Source organism: Lynx rufus, unplaced genomic scaffold (genome assembly GCF_022079265.1).
Source record: "Lynx rufus isolate CCGP_SWC_20201006 ecotype Redwood Valley unplaced genomic scaffold, mLynRuf1.p SCAF_28, whole genome shotgun sequence".
NCBI lineage: Eukaryota > Metazoa > Chordata > Mammalia > Carnivora > Felidae > Lynx > Lynx rufus.
Genome location: NW_025814843.1, coordinates 8,666,901 through 8,682,143, shown reverse-complemented (window position 1 = coordinate 8,682,143; position 15,243 = coordinate 8,666,901). Strand labels below are relative to the sequence as shown.

General features: G+C 47.1%; 1 protein-coding gene across 1 annotated transcript in view; it reads left to right on the top strand.

Annotated features, from left to right (window-relative positions):
- The window catches only part of GLP2R (glucagon like peptide 2 receptor), a 53,210-nt gene that overhangs the window by 32,418 nt on the left and 5,549 nt on the right, over positions 1 to 15,243 (top strand). Inside the window, exons 10-11 of the mRNA XM_047090084.1 lie at positions 3,554 to 3,642; positions 10,649 to 10,787. Coding sequence (XP_046946040.1) covers positions 3,554 to 3,642; positions 10,649 to 10,787 — 228 coding nt within the window. The remainder of the gene's footprint in view (positions 1 to 3,553; positions 3,643 to 10,648; positions 10,788 to 15,243) is intronic.

The following is a 15,243-nucleotide window of genomic DNA, read 5'->3' as shown; positions in this document are numbered from 1 at the left end:
CTCTCTCTGTCCCAAAAATAAATAAACGTTGAAAAAAAATTAAAAAAAAATAAAAAAGAAAGTAGGTCAGATCATAAGTAAGCGATTGAATTATTCATTGTGAAAATGGACACATGAATGAATAAGAGTTGGAGAAAGTCCCCCCCACCCCACCCCAAGTGTTCTTTATCTTCTATGTGATGTGTACACGTCAGCAGCATTCTAGGGATGAACTATTTTAAACCAAAGGAGCAACTCTAATGGTAGGCATTTTAGTCCACACAGCAGGCCAGAGGAGGAGGGGTTGGGGGTAGGTGGAGAAGCTTAGGGGTAGATGAAGCCTACTTCTGAGCCCCCTACTATGTTAGCCATCACCTCTTCTAGCACAGGACCTAAACACAGGAGCTGCAATGCCAAGGAAGTGTCACCAAGGATCTTATATCTGATAATGCATTCTGCACTGTCTAGGACCTGAAAGGGAACGTTATATATCCGGGGTCCTAAGCACCCCCATTCTGATCACAGCATCTAAGAGGAATTGGCTGGGTTCTTGGAAGATTTCCTCCTTCTGCTCCTTTTCCTACTTCTGTACAGATGAAGAACAGTACTACCCAACGTGCCTACTGACTCTTGTCTTGTGTCTTGACCATGAACCCAAGCTCCATGGTCAACCAGGCTGGTGTTTCATCCCGTGGCACTGAAGAAGCACTTCCTCTGCACGGCCCATTGGTTGATGCCCATTTTCTCATGTCTGGTCCCTGGAAGGCACAAACAACAGCAAATCCACATCCTCTCCATCACAACCCTTCGTATCCTAGGAAACAGTCCTGATCGAAATTAACTTGCTGAAATATGTGCCTTTCCCCAGTTAAGCTTACTTTACAAGAAAAAATGCTTGAGTTCAACAAATCACTAAGCCAAGGACACAACGTTTTCTCTTCATGAGGAAAAGCAGATATCCCATTAAAGAAATAAATTACTTGGTTGCATTTAGTTTGTATTTAAGTGTCCTGTTGCTAAATATTCCTTGGCTAGGAAGCTCCATCATTCCTGTTGGCTAGTGGGTTGGGATAAATAGCCTCTTGCCTGGAACTGTAGACTGCTAGCTTTGAGCACTGACTCTCCTGAGGCCAATAAGGCAAGTCTCAGTAGGTACACATTGGATTCTGGAGCTTGTGTTTCAATATGTGGTTCAAGGGATTTGTTTCCAGACAGGGGTGGGGGATTAGTACTGCACTGGCTCAAAGTTCATAGAGACTTTGATCTCTAGTTTGTAGACTCCATTAATTGTTACCCAATCACTGTCTCCACTGGCTCTTTTTTCATTGCATAGAGGCAGTTTTGTCTTTTCCATTAAAAAAAAAAACAAAACCAAAAACCTGTGACCCCAAACCTCTTCCGGCCCTGCACAGAAAAGTGATCTCCTTCTGTATCTCTTGTCAATTACTCTTTTTATTCTTCTGCTTCCCTTCATAGCCAAGCCTCTTCAATGTGGTCTACACTGGCCATCTCCCTCTTTACATCTAGCTTACAAAACAAAGCATTGCAATCTACCTTGGGCTCCCACCTGTGAACTGCACCTTCTCTCAGCTCTTTGTTGCTAAATGCAGTCTTATTTTGCTGAAATTTCGGATAGCATTTAAGCCTCCTCAAAGTTCTTACAGACATGAGTTTCCAGGACACCACTTCCTTGTGGTTCGCTCCAACTGCCCGGGCCTGTTCTTTCTCAATCTCCTTTGCCGTCTCCGCTTCCGCCATTCCCTTCATTACAAGGTGAGTCTCTTACCCTCTTTTTCTCCCAGTCTGCACAGCTTTTCTGGCTGGAGCCAGCCATCGCTGGCTCCATGCTCCAGCTGGGACCTCTCTGCTGAGATGCAGACATAAATATGTCACTGCCTTGGGACATCGCTTGTGTCCAAAACAGCTGGAATCATCCCTCTTCTCCCCACACCGTTCTTCTTCTTCCATGTGCTTATTCTCAGTGAATGGTAATACTGTACATCTGAGATCAGCCAAGAAATGTTGGGGTCTTCTCTGACCTCACATTCAACCACTAACAAAGGCCATTTGACTCAAACTCCTTAGAAAGTTCGAATCCCTCTCCTACTTCCCATCACTGATGCACCATGGCTGTGGCTTTACCTCATCTCTCCATCATCTTCCAATGATTAGTGTCCCCTCCTCTGATTCTCTGTTAGTCTCCCCTCCTCTGATTTTGCCTTCATCTAATCCATTCTTCCCACAGCTTCTAAAAGCTTAAATTTCTGAAGTTCAGAAATATAAATCTCATCGGGTAACTTACCTGCTTGAGATTCATCACCGGCTTTCCATTGCTCTCAGAAGAAAACCTAAACTCCTTCCTCTAACCTTGAGAAGACTGTGCAGGAGCTGGTTCTCCACCCCTACTCCAGCCTCACTTTTCACAGTTCTTGTTCTCATTCTTCAAGCCCTACCCACACTCAAATATTTGCCCTTCTACCTCTTCAAGAGCCCCACAATGTCTCACGTGGTTGCTGTCAAGGTGTTGGCCAGGGCTGTGGCCGTCAGATGGCTTGACTGGGGCTGGAGAATCAGCTTCCCAGTGGCTCATACACATGGTTGGTAAGCGGTGCTGGTTGTTGGTAGGAAGACTCAGTTCTGCCATGTGGGTTTCTCCACAGCCTGCTGAAGTGTCCTCACAACATGGCGGTTAACTTTCCCCAGAGGGAAAGAGAGAGCAAGAGAGACAGAACCAGGTGGATACCATGCTCCTGAGGACCTAACTTCAGAAGTCACATAGCATCCCTTCCGCCATATTCTTTTTATTAGATGCACACAGCTAAGTCTAGCTCACGTACCAGAGGGAAGGGAGAAATTAGGCTCTGCCTTTCGAAGGGAGCACTGTTGAAGAATTGTCCGCCGTATTCTTTTCATTAGATGCACGCAGCTAAGTCTAGCTCACATACCAGAGGGAAGGGAGAAATTAGGCTCTGCCTTTTGAAGGGAGCAGTGTTGAAGAATTGACACACATAGTTAAAAATCTCTACCAAGGCTGACAACAAAGGGATGAACTTTCCCAACCCATGACAGGTGTGGAATATAGTGTAGGGAGTGGGGAACATGTACTTTCCAATAAATTCCATGGCAGCAACAAGATCTCAGGTTAGATACCAATAGGGCTGGAGTTCTTTACAGAAGGGAGGCAGTGAGTTTTCTGTTTCACGGAAGGAAAGGTAATTATCGGGTAAAGCTGTGTGTAAGTACCAGCTCCATCACTTACCTGCTGTGCGAACTTGGTAATTGTAATTGTTCCTCTGTGCCTCTGTTTTTTCATTGTATCACAACATAAAAATAGTGTGGTTTCCTCAGAGGATTCTTATAAGGATTAAATAAAATAATCTATGGATGTATCAAGATGGCCCTAGGAAGAGTGTGGATGACCACAGGCACATACTACCCGAATGGTCAATTGCCAAGTTTCCCCTGGTTTATCTGGATAAGGATCCAATGGCCAGGCCCCAGATGACCTTGATATTCATAACCACATGGACTCCATCACGTATTTACCCATATCTGCTTTCTTTTCCCCCCCAAGGTCAATTTCTTCATCTTCCTGAAAATTGTCAAGCTTCTCATTTCTAAGCTCAAAGCCCATCAAATGTGCTTCAGAGATTATAAATACAGGTGAGTGGCCCGAGGTCAGTACCCAACGCTCCAAGATTATTTTGACCCCTTCGGGCTGTCCTGGTTAATGCTCTGGGAAGAGGGGCATGAGTTACATCAGTATGTCTATCTCCTAAGATAAGAGTATCTGGAAGAGACCCTCTTAAAAGGTGTCATGGTGTCGTGTGGGGTTTTTGCCACTGATGAGGACCTTCTGGCCCCGTGGAAATGAAGCCAAATGAGTAGTCAAGGGTACACATTTCCCGTAGCAGGAAGCTTAAAATGCCCCTAAGAATGGGTGGTTGAGCCATTTGGGTGAGCCAAAGGAGGGGCTCTAATGGTAAGGATTTTAGTCCCCGTGGCAGGTCATAGGCAGAGATGTGAGTGGGGACAGCCAGAGCTCTGTTTCTCTCTAAGGCTAGAATCGGGTCTGACCCACACGTGCTGGGAAGGTGGTTTTCCTGTTTAGCTGACAAACATTTAATGAACGCCTACCATGTGCCTGGCACTGAGCTTGGAACAAAAGAAAGGTACTATGCAGACCCGGTCTGCAAAGACCACACATTCCAACCCCAAGGACTAGTATATTGGCGTGAACGTGCATCAGGGAGGCTGGTGCTGGCCACGGCTCCGGATTCTCTGAGTGACCTTGGGCAAGTCACTTGGCCTCTCTGGGTCTGATTTCTGGTGTGGAGAATGGGAATGTCACATGAGACCCATCTCTTGCCTGTTTGGAGGACCGAAGAAGGTCATAGATGTGGGTTCTCAGTCTAATCAGATGTGGTGAGTGGTGTTTGCCCAGGATCCAGACCCCAAGTCCTATCTGCTTAAAACCCTTCTTCCAGGAGGTCCCGAAGGGTAAACACGCATGGTTCCACACTGGCAAAATATATGCTATAATTGGCCCAAATATTTTGCAAACACCCTTATCCCCAGAGCACTTGGGCTGGCTTGGACAACACAGAGCCACGCCGACTCTCTTGGCGCCTCTGGTGGAGACTCTAAGTGGCTCAAAGTTTCTTTGGCCCTTTCCCAAGGCTCAGCCTCCAACTGTTCTGTGAGGGTGGAGGTCCAAAAGCATAGTCAGAGCTGTTCTAGTCCGCCCACTGAGGGTCCATTCAGGGAGGGCAGCCCTCTCACCAACCAGGTGCAAGGGACACTGGGGCATCTGGGAAACTGGAAAGAGAACATCGTTCCCCACAGACAGATCCCAAGACACCACTCTCCATGCAGACTGAGAGCCTGCACCCTGCTATTTGGTGGCCCCAAAGCCCGCCATGTACCACTGGGGCTCTCCCCGTGCTCCAGACCCACAGTGCCCCTGCAGTAACTTTCCATTCTGGCTGCTTGTAAGTGTCACCTGACAGCCAGCCTAAAGGATAGACTCGTGAGTCTCCCCACTGGATATTTGGACTCAGTAAGTACGACATGCCCCCCCCCCATGTGGACTCCTTATGGAGCTCCCCAAGAGATTTTGATACACAGAGTGCAGGACCTCTGCCTCAGATGCCCTAGTGAAATAATGCGTGGAATTTTCTGGTGGGGCCGTGGCAGATGTGTTTCTAAGCAGCCTCAATACCCCTTTGTGCAAGGTCTCCTTTGGAGTTATCCAAGATGGCGGTCTCTAAACTTTCCTGATCATGCATCTTTTTCAGTAAAGAAATTTTGAGCATGCCTCTCATCATATGTACACATGGTCTGCTGAACTAATACGGACATTATAAAACACAAAAAAGAGAGAAAATTATAAAAGATAGATTAAATATTAGCACACAGAACTCCCATTATCTTTCCTTCTTCTATTTTCTCCTAATACCAAATGGATTGTCTTGAATATCCCTGAAGCGTACATGACCGATTGGGAACCAGTGATCTAGGGAATCGTAAATCAAGATACCGGGGAGACCCTCATGGCCGAGCAATGATTCAGGACAGCTATTTTGGGGGAAGAAGGGATAACCTGTCTGACATACACAATCTATCTGGAAGGTTCTCTTTTCCTTTCCCAACTCTCATTCAAGGATAAAGCTTGAAAAGAGGAACCAGGGTGCAGGGCCACCTGGAGGCCCCCCAGGGTGAGCCACCTCACCTTGGCAAGTTTGCTACCACCTGGCGGCTGAGCTGGGGACCTATCACTGTCCCCACGTGGCTGAGACTTTAGAGGGCCGACTCACACACCAACTAAACTCACAAGAGACAGATACATAAACCGGACTCTACAACTGTTCATTCTTAAGAGACCGTGGAAGGCAGGGGTGGGCTGAAGCTTCCTTCTGGTGCCGGCACTCCTAGCTCCATTGGCAACAAACGATCCAGAAATCCCAAGCGGTCACCAGAGTCTCGCCGGTGTGAGTAGGGTGGTCGGTGGGAAGGATCACTGACTGTGAGCAGCCACCCTTGCCTGGCACAGCCACCTGCCTGGCGAGAGCAGGGTTCATTCCCGAGGGTCTCCATGCGTAGGGCTGGGTAAGTCCAGGGGACTTCTCACTTCTCGGTGATTTTCTCCATCATTTTGGTTGGCCATCAATTTCTCTTTACTTACCCTGTCTCCGTGCAGAGTACAGTACAATTAAGTAGCTTGTGCTCATTAATGAGCAAAAATCCAGGCCCTGTCTCTCAGGGCACACCAGGCCACCTTACTTTACCGCCTGGGCTGGAGAATCCTCCAACGTCGATGAGGCAATTGCCCATTTTTCTCTCCCAATAGCGCTAACACCCTCATTTCTAAGTTCCGTCACCCACGGTGGGTCATCAGCACCCCCAGCTCACACTGCCCTCTTCCTACATTGGAGGGGTCTCCCCCTCCCCCTCCAGGTCCCCCTCCAGCTTTGTTTTCTTTTGTCGTCCTCTGCCAGGGTGGGGAGGAAGAGGCAGAGGGACCCAGGGCATTTTGTCCAAACTCTGGTAGAAACGGGTCTGCCTCCACCTCTCCCAGATTTTGAGAACTTTCAGAACGTGGCTCTCAAGATTTGGCCCCCCTCCAGGAGAATATTTTAGGAAGGTTTAAATTAAATATATTTAGGTCTTGCCAAAAAGGCAAGTGGCTAGGAGGTGGAGGAACTTTTGTAGTCCTAGCTCTGTCTCTGGGCTCCCACCATTCAGGCAGAGGAACGTTACGGGGTCCCCCTGCCTGGCCCGGAGCAGGAGAGCTGACCCAGGCCCCCTGAATGTGGACAGACACCTGCCGACGATCAGTGAGGTCTCTGATCTGTGTGGCTCCCAGCCTTCAGGCGACTGTCCCCCTGGAGGACCCGTTTTAACTCTGTGTGTGGTGTGTGGGCAGAGCTCTTGACGAATTTATAAAGGAGAATTATTTCTTAACCTGCTGGACCCCAGAGCCCTCTCTTAAAAGACTTTCTAGCAGGCAACCAAAGACAAAAAAAAAAAGTCACAAATGGAAGTAAAATTGATCATTGAGGCTACAAAGGCACCCCAGGGCAGGGATGGCTTCTTTATTTTTTTAAATTTAAATCCAAGTTGGTTAACGTTGAGTTTAATAATGGCTTCAGGAATAGAATTTACTGATTCATCCCCTATATATAACACCCGGTGCTCATCCCAACAAGCGTCCCCCTAATGCCCATCCCCCATTTAGCCCGTCCCCCCACCCAACACCCCCTCAGCAACAAAAATACAGTTTGTTCTCTGTATTTAAGAGTCTCTTAGGGTTTGTCTCCCTCTGTGTTTTTACCTTATTTTTGCTTCCCTTCCCTTATGTTCAGCTATCTTGTCTCAAATTCCACATATGCGTGAAAGCATTTCGCTTAGCAGAATACACTCTAGTTCCATCCATGTTGTTGCAAATGGCAAGATTTCATTGTTTTTGATCGCCGAGTAGTATTCCATTGTATGTATACACCACGTTTTCTTTATCCATTCATCAGTCAACGGACACTTGGGCTCTTTCCATCCTTTGACTATTGTCAATAGCGCTGCTATAAATATTGGCATGTATGTGCCCCTTCGAATCAGCATTTTTGTACCCTTGGATAAATACCTACTAGTGCAATTGCTGGCTCGTAGGGTAGCTTGATTTTTAATTTGTTGAGGACCCTCCACACCGTTTTCCAGAGTGGCTGCACCAGTTTGCATTCCCAGCAACAGTGCAAGAAGATTCCTCTCTCTCAGAGTGTCAGATACCATAATTTTGAGGGTTTACATGTCATTTCATCTTTTAAAATGACTGTATTATTATTAATAAATAATATCTTATTATGGTTTCAACACTTCTTATTATCAGCCGTAGAACCCTTGTTTTTACAGACGAGAGGTGAAATAGTCTGCCCAAAGCTACATGGCCAGTCATTGACGGTGCTGGGATTTGAACCCAGGCCCAGACACTGGCCTGTGCTCTCTTTGATGGCGACTCTTCCTCTCTCACTGCGCTGACTCATGCTCAATAAATATTTGTTGGATGGCTGACGGACTGCAATAAGCCAAACAATTTAAATAAACAATTGGCCGTAGATGAAAACATAAGCATAAATACGGTTCGCAAGCGTAAACGGCAAAAGACATTTATGGATTTCCATTCGACCAAGGACACACATGGGGTTCTGTCTAAGCAGAAGTCAGAGCAAGGTGAGGAACGGGAATTCCCTTGACATCCATGGATCTGGTCGTTACCAAAACCTCATAAAGAAGATGTCATTTTTTAAAAGATCATTCCGTACTAAATGCAGGATTCTGGCACGTGCAGAGGACATCCGTGGGAAAAATTGGTGAAACCCGAATGGAATCCGGATGTATAGTTGTTAGTCACATGGGACAAATGGGCTGTGTTAATGTTGGACAAATGGGCTGTGGTTAATACAAGACTAACATTAGTGGAAACAGTGAAGTTGTATGTGGGCGCTCTCTGTACTATTTTTGCTACTTTTCCACACATCCAAGATTATTCCAAAATAAGGAGCTTATTCAAAGCACGTAATGGCATAGCGAGGCCCCGAGAATGATTTGAGAGCGAGACGCGGATCTGCACTCAGTATGTAAGTATGTGTCCTCGAAACCCAGATGACCGGAGCGAGGGTGGCAAACTGAGACACTTTCGGGGGCCAGGCGAGGAACTGTGGGTGAGTGGGGCAGACCGGCTGCGTGTCCTGGAACATGTGTTCCCTCTAGAAAGAAACAGCCACCCTCAGGCCGGAGCCGACGGTCACCAAGCAAGAATTAGGGCCCCGTAGAGCCAGCTTCTCCCGCTTTTCAAAAGAAGCCGGAAATCTGGACCTCTGCTCAAACTCTCCTTACTTATTACTTAAAGATGGCTCCGATGACAAAAATCACCCTCTTCGCATAAGTAAAAACCGTCCGTCTGCAGGAAAAATACACCCTGTGGCCACCATTTCGCCATTGTCTGACCCAAGCATTTTAAAAATACTCCTGGAAATTAAAACACAAATATCTCTTGACCACAGGCCTGGGGGGAGTCCCCTCTGCTCTTTAATGGGCTTTAGGTCGTTTCGGGGCACAAAGGTGAGGGTTTTCTTGTTTCCTTGATAACATTACACTTGAATGGCTCTCACGGGTACAGGATCCATACTAAGCACTTTCTCTTGGGCACAATTAAACCTTCCTGAGGATACTGCCCAGGAGCTGCTGACACTCCAACATCTTTAAGTCCACGGCCTTCGGCAGGGGAGAGATTTCTCCAAGGCTGGCCCTTTAAGACAAGTGATTCGGGCTAAAAGTCATTACGATGAAACTCTTTTTTTCCAATGTGTATATACAAGACAGTAGCTCTGTTTGTACCCTGCATATGAGTCACTTTTGCTAATGTAGTTAGTTTTAAATTAATCTCAGTACTGAAAAGCAGTTGTTCCCAAATGTGGCTGCTTATCAGAATCCCATGAGGAATGCCTTAAAAATTCACATTCCCAGGACCGGACATCCAGAGGTTTTGACTCAGGAGGTCGATACTGGGGCCTAGGAAGCTAGCTGGCTCTATCTATTATCTATTATCTATCATCTATCTATCTATCCATCCATTTATCTATCCGTCCATCCATTTATCTATCTATATGTCTATCTATCACCTATCTTCTTATATATCTATCCATTTATCTATCTTCCTATCATCAATGTATCTATTTATCTATCTATCTACCATCTATCTGCCTATCCATCTATCTGTCTATCCATCTGTGTATCCATCCATCCATCCATCCATCCATCCATCCATCCATCTATCTCTACCTTTTTAAGTTCCTTGAGGAATTCTAACGGTAAACCATGTTTGGGAACCACCGGTATGCAGTATGGAATGTTTGGGCCCCAGCTGTGCACTTTGCACGTGGGTGGTACAAAGGAATGTTTGTCTTTTTTACGTAGAGTATATACAACAGGAGCTTCCACACAGCACTTTTTATGAGGAGGATCAGCCTCTCATTTCCTGCAGCCCTTGCCGTCTTGGGGCTGAGGGGCAGCGTGGAGGCTAACGGTCAAGCCCTCCATGGAATGTGAAGGGTGTGAGTGTGAAGTCAGAAATCTTACTTCCAGGCCTGGATTTGTCACTTAGTAGCTATGGGACCCCAGACATGTCAGTTTCTTTCCCTTCTCAGGTTCAGTAAAGCACTGACGTTGGAAGTCCTGAATAGAGAAAGGAAGAGAGGCACCTGCTAGCCAGGTAATCAGGTAATAGGAAATCTGTCAAATGTGGTAGTGCTGTAGTGTCCCAAGGTGACAGCCATGCACGTGGAAATCTATCCATCAGGCAAAACATATCTGATGTTTATAGATGATGATAGACACATCATAATCTATATAGGAGAATTCATCCATCCGTTCATCCATTCACTCAATTCATGTTTGTTTTCTGAACGTCTGGCCACGAGTCAGGTGGAGGGGTGCATCAGTAACGAAGACCACACTGGCCCTCAAGACATCCCATGTGTAGCCGAGGAGACAAACCGGAAGGTCAAATATTTATCAGTAGGATAAGAGGTACCATAAAGTCACACACAGAAGAGCGGGAAACGTTGCCTCTTCCCAATGTGGTCCTCGTGACAGTGTTGTTGGTTTTCATTTGCAGATTGGCAAAGTCAACGCTGGTCCTCATTCCTTTGTTGGGCGTTCACGAGATTCTCTTCTCTTTCATCACTGACGATCAAGTCGAAGGATTTTCAAAACTTATACGACTCTTCATTCAGTTGACTCTGAGCTCCTTCCATGTAAGTAGGCGTCTGAACCAGGATTCCTGTGCTGTGGTGAAAACAAAATGCTCTTGACCCCAGCAGCCTCAGAATTGAGGAAAGCCCACGGATGTAAATGAAGCCGTAGTGCCAGCGGGCTCTATGAGAGGGCCTTTGGCACTAGAGGAGTGGGCGGACCAAAAGCATTGCCTTGATCCTGCCAGCATGACTCAGTGACTAAGAAGCGAAAAGTGCTCTGTTTCCTGGGCGGTAAGAGTTGGTGTATCTCACAACCATATTAACCGTGAGTATCAACGCGAAGCCTTTCATTAAGTGTCTATTTTTGCTGGATTCTCCGCAGGGCACTGTACGAAACGAACGTTGTTTATGCTTCAGGTGACACACTCAGAATATAACACCACTTGGTAGGAACCAGTGAGTTGAGACCAGGAGGCTCTTGAACCTAGACAGACATGTCAAGATGTGTCAGATGGGGCTGAAACGAGAGCCAAAAGGCCAGCCGTGGTTCCTTCACCTGGATATTTTGGGTATCCATTCCTTAAATGGGCTATTCATTACCCCGTAGCTCACAACAGTGATGATTTTTATTATTTCTCATTATTCTGGGGACCAGAATTCCAGGTGGGGCACAGTTGGGATGGCTCACCTCTGCTCCATGCGTGCCTCCCGGGGCTGGAACTTCCAAGATGCTTCGCCACTCATATGTCTGGTGCCTGAACTGGGAAGGCTCACGTGGCTGGAGTGGCTTCATTTGGGTCGAATTTCTGGGGCTTCATTTCTCACTGCCAGCTACATTCCTCAGTTCCGTATCGTCTTAGGGCTTCTCTCTCACTACATGTTCTTTTTCCGTGGTCCTCCTTGCAGGAAAGCTGGAACTTCTTATGTGGCAGTTCAGAGCTCCCAAGGGCACAAAAACAGGGACTTCCAGGCCTTTTATATGCCTAAGCCTGACACTTAGCAGTGATACTTCCAGTGCGTTTTAACATTTAAAGCAAATCCCAGACCCAGCCTGGACTGAAGGGGAGGAGACCACACGGGGCACCGATACTGAGAGGCATGGCTCGGTAGCCAAGGCCATGAATGCAAGTGACCACCATAAGTAGTGTTGGCAGCAGAGGTCCCATAGAGTGGTAACCTCAGGACTAATCATTCTAAAATGCTAATATAGGGCAGGACTTCTGGAATGGAGAAGAGAGGCTCGTGGCACATACCCTCCCCCAAAAGCAACAATAAAATTGGAGCACCGTGGAATCCAGCCAAAGGCATACAAAAGGTTGGGAAGGGTTTACTCAAGAAAAATGACTGAAGCTGAGTGAGAACAGTGGGGTCTGTTGGTTTAGCCTCGAGTGTGTTTGTTCTCCGACCTCGTCTCTGTCAGTAAGGAACTTCACTGCAGAGAGGGGCTGACCCAATGTAGATCAGTCGGAAAGCGGAAAAAGCCCACACCCCTGGCCATTGTCAGCTACAGCAGTGATCTCAGTGGCAAACGATCGAGGAATGACAATGTCATAGGCTGACATGGTGGTCCTAACTGGGACGAGAAACAGCCTGGTGAGCTAGCCAGAATTCTAATGGGGGATCTGAGGAATGAGACAGCTGTCATGAGTCTTGATCAGCTTCTACATATCTCTCTGGGGGGGCTGGAGGCTTGTGTACATGGACAAGGTTGCACACACACTCGGGAGAGACCAGAGAGGATATCGACACGTTGCTGGCTGAGTTCCCACACACACACACCCAGTAGACACAGGAGGTGGAAAATAAAAGCCACCGAAGACTTATAAACCGTCTAAACTTGGAACTGGCCCCCCAGGCCACGCACAGATCCGTTGTCAAAGGGTGTGGAAGCTTTCTTGGCTTAAGGTGGGTGAGCACAACTTCTGACCAATCAGCGAGTAGTCGGGGCCAGGAGGCCAGGCTTACACACAAAACCAAAAGTTTTTGAAAGGAGCACAGACATCAGTGGCTGTGTGCCCCAGGGGAGAAAGATGTCACAGAACTGGCGGTCCAGGCAAATTACTAAACAAACAAAACACCAGCAACCACCCAGGGAGTGGGGAGTAGGGAACCAGATTCCTGAGCTGCTACAATATATGATCTAAAACTTCCAGTTTTGAACACAAAAAGGAAAGTATGGAAACAGGAAAGTACGACACGTACTCAGGGAAAAGAAAATCAGTCCATAGCAACTCGCTGAGAATTCTCTTAGACAAAGACTTCAAAGAAGCTATTATAAATATGTTCGGGGGTGACTGGCTGGCTCAGTTCGTAGAGCATGCAACTCTCAGTCTCAGGGTTGTGCGTTTGAGCCCCACGTTGGGGCTAGCGATTAATTAAAAATAGAATCTTTAAAAAATATATGTTCAAAGATTGGAAGAAACATGTATGTATGATGACAAAGATGTATCGATCAGGAAATCTCAGCACAGAGAGAGAAATGATAAGATAAGAACCAATCTGGGGGCGCCTGGGTGACGCAGTCAAGGGAGTGTCTGACTCTTGATCTCCGCTCAGGTCATGATCTCACAGTCTGTGGGTTCGAGCCCCGCGTCAGGCTCTGTGCTGACAGCTCGGAGCCTGGAGTCTGCTTCAGATTCTGTGTCTCCCTCTCGCTCTGCCCCTCCCCCACTCGCACTCTAACTCTGTCTGTCTCTCAAAAATGAATAAACGTTAAAAATTTTTTTTAATAATAAAAAATTATTTATATATATATATAAATAATATATATAACATATATATATTAAAAAAGAACCAATCTGGAAAAATTCTGGAGTTGAAAAGTACAATAATGGAAATTTCACTTGAGAGGCTTGATGTCAGATTCAGATGCCCCCCCAATCCCGCATCACAGTCTTTTTTTTTTTTTAATTTTTTTAAGGTTTATTCATTTTTTTTTTTAATTTTTTTTTCAACGTTTATTTATTTTTGGGACAGAGAGAGACAGAGCATGAACGGGGGAGGGGCAGAGAGAGAGGGAGACACAGAACCCGAAGTGGGCTCCAGGCTCCGAGCTGTCAGCCCAGAGCCCGACGCGGGGCTCGAACGCACGAACCCAGAGATCGTGACCTGAGCCGAAGTCGGACGCTGAACCAGCTGAACCACTGAGGCACCCCTCTGCATCGCAGTCTTAAAGCCACTGCCACCAGGCGGAGCCAGGTGCTAAGATTCCAGGACGGAGCAGGGAGAACGTGCCTGCCCGCTACAGGCTCACTAAAGGCCAGGGACACGGCCTGGGGCATGCGGTCTGGGCAGATGGATGATGGCTCCACTCTCCTGTTAGAGCTGTGGCTTTGAGCTGAGACAGGACCCATTGCTAACCTTTTTTTTTCATTATGAAACCATGTTTAAGTTATTTCAATCTTTTGGGGGATTTCAATGGCTAAGCTTTAATAATTTGGGGTTTTATGTTGTTCAGTTTAATCTTCTTTAAAAGGTAATCTCAGGGGCGCCTGGGTGGCTCAGTCTGTTAAAGCATCCGACTTCAGCTCAGGGCATGATCTTGCAATTCGTGGGTTCGAGCCCCGCGTCGGGCTCTGTGCTGACAGCTCGGAGCCTGGAGCCTGCTTCCGATTCTGTGTCTCCCTCTCTCTCTCTGCCCCTCCCCTGCTTGCACTCGGTCTCTGTCTCTCAAAAATAAATAAAAGAATTTTTTAAAAAAGGTAATCCCAAATTAGAAACATCAACAACAAAGCAAGAAGCGACAGCTGTTCTGTCAGTTAGTATTTGATGGTCTTTCTTCCTCTGAGGCCTTGATTGGTCATACGAACCAGGGATCTTACACACTCAAGGCCGTCTGAAGACCAGACAGCCATGGGGAGCTATGGAAGATTTTGAGGAAGAATCAGCCTATCAGACCCGTCTGGCAAGGGAGCCATCATTTGCTATGTGGCAAACTACCCCAAAACTTCATGGCTTAAAGCAAGGAACCGTGTTATCTTTTTTTTTTTTTTTTTTTCAACGTTTATTTATTTTTGGGACAGAGAGAGACAGAGCACGAACGGGGGAGGGGCAGAGAGAGAGGGAGACACAGAATCGGAAACAGGCTCCAGGCTCCGAGCCATCAGCCCAGAGCCCGACGCGGGGCTCGAACTCACGGACCGCGAGATCGTGACCTGGCTGAAGTCGGACGCTCAACCGACTGCGCCACCCAGGCGCCCCGGAACCGTGTTATCTTTAATGAATCTATAAGCTGGGCCACCTGGACTCAGCAGGGTGACACTTTGGATACATGCAGGTTTTGAATGGGGCTGAGCACATCTGAAAGCTCGGTTGGGTCAGAACATCCAAAATGACCCATTCACGTGGCTGGACATTGACACGGTCTGTTGGCTGGGGCTCCGCGGAGGCTCTTAATCACAGAACTTCAGCTCTCCTCCATGTATCTTGGGCATCTCCTAACCGGGCAGCTGGCCTCTCAGAACATCTCCAAAGCAAATGTTGTAAGAGGGAGAGAGTAGACACTTCCAACCCTCCT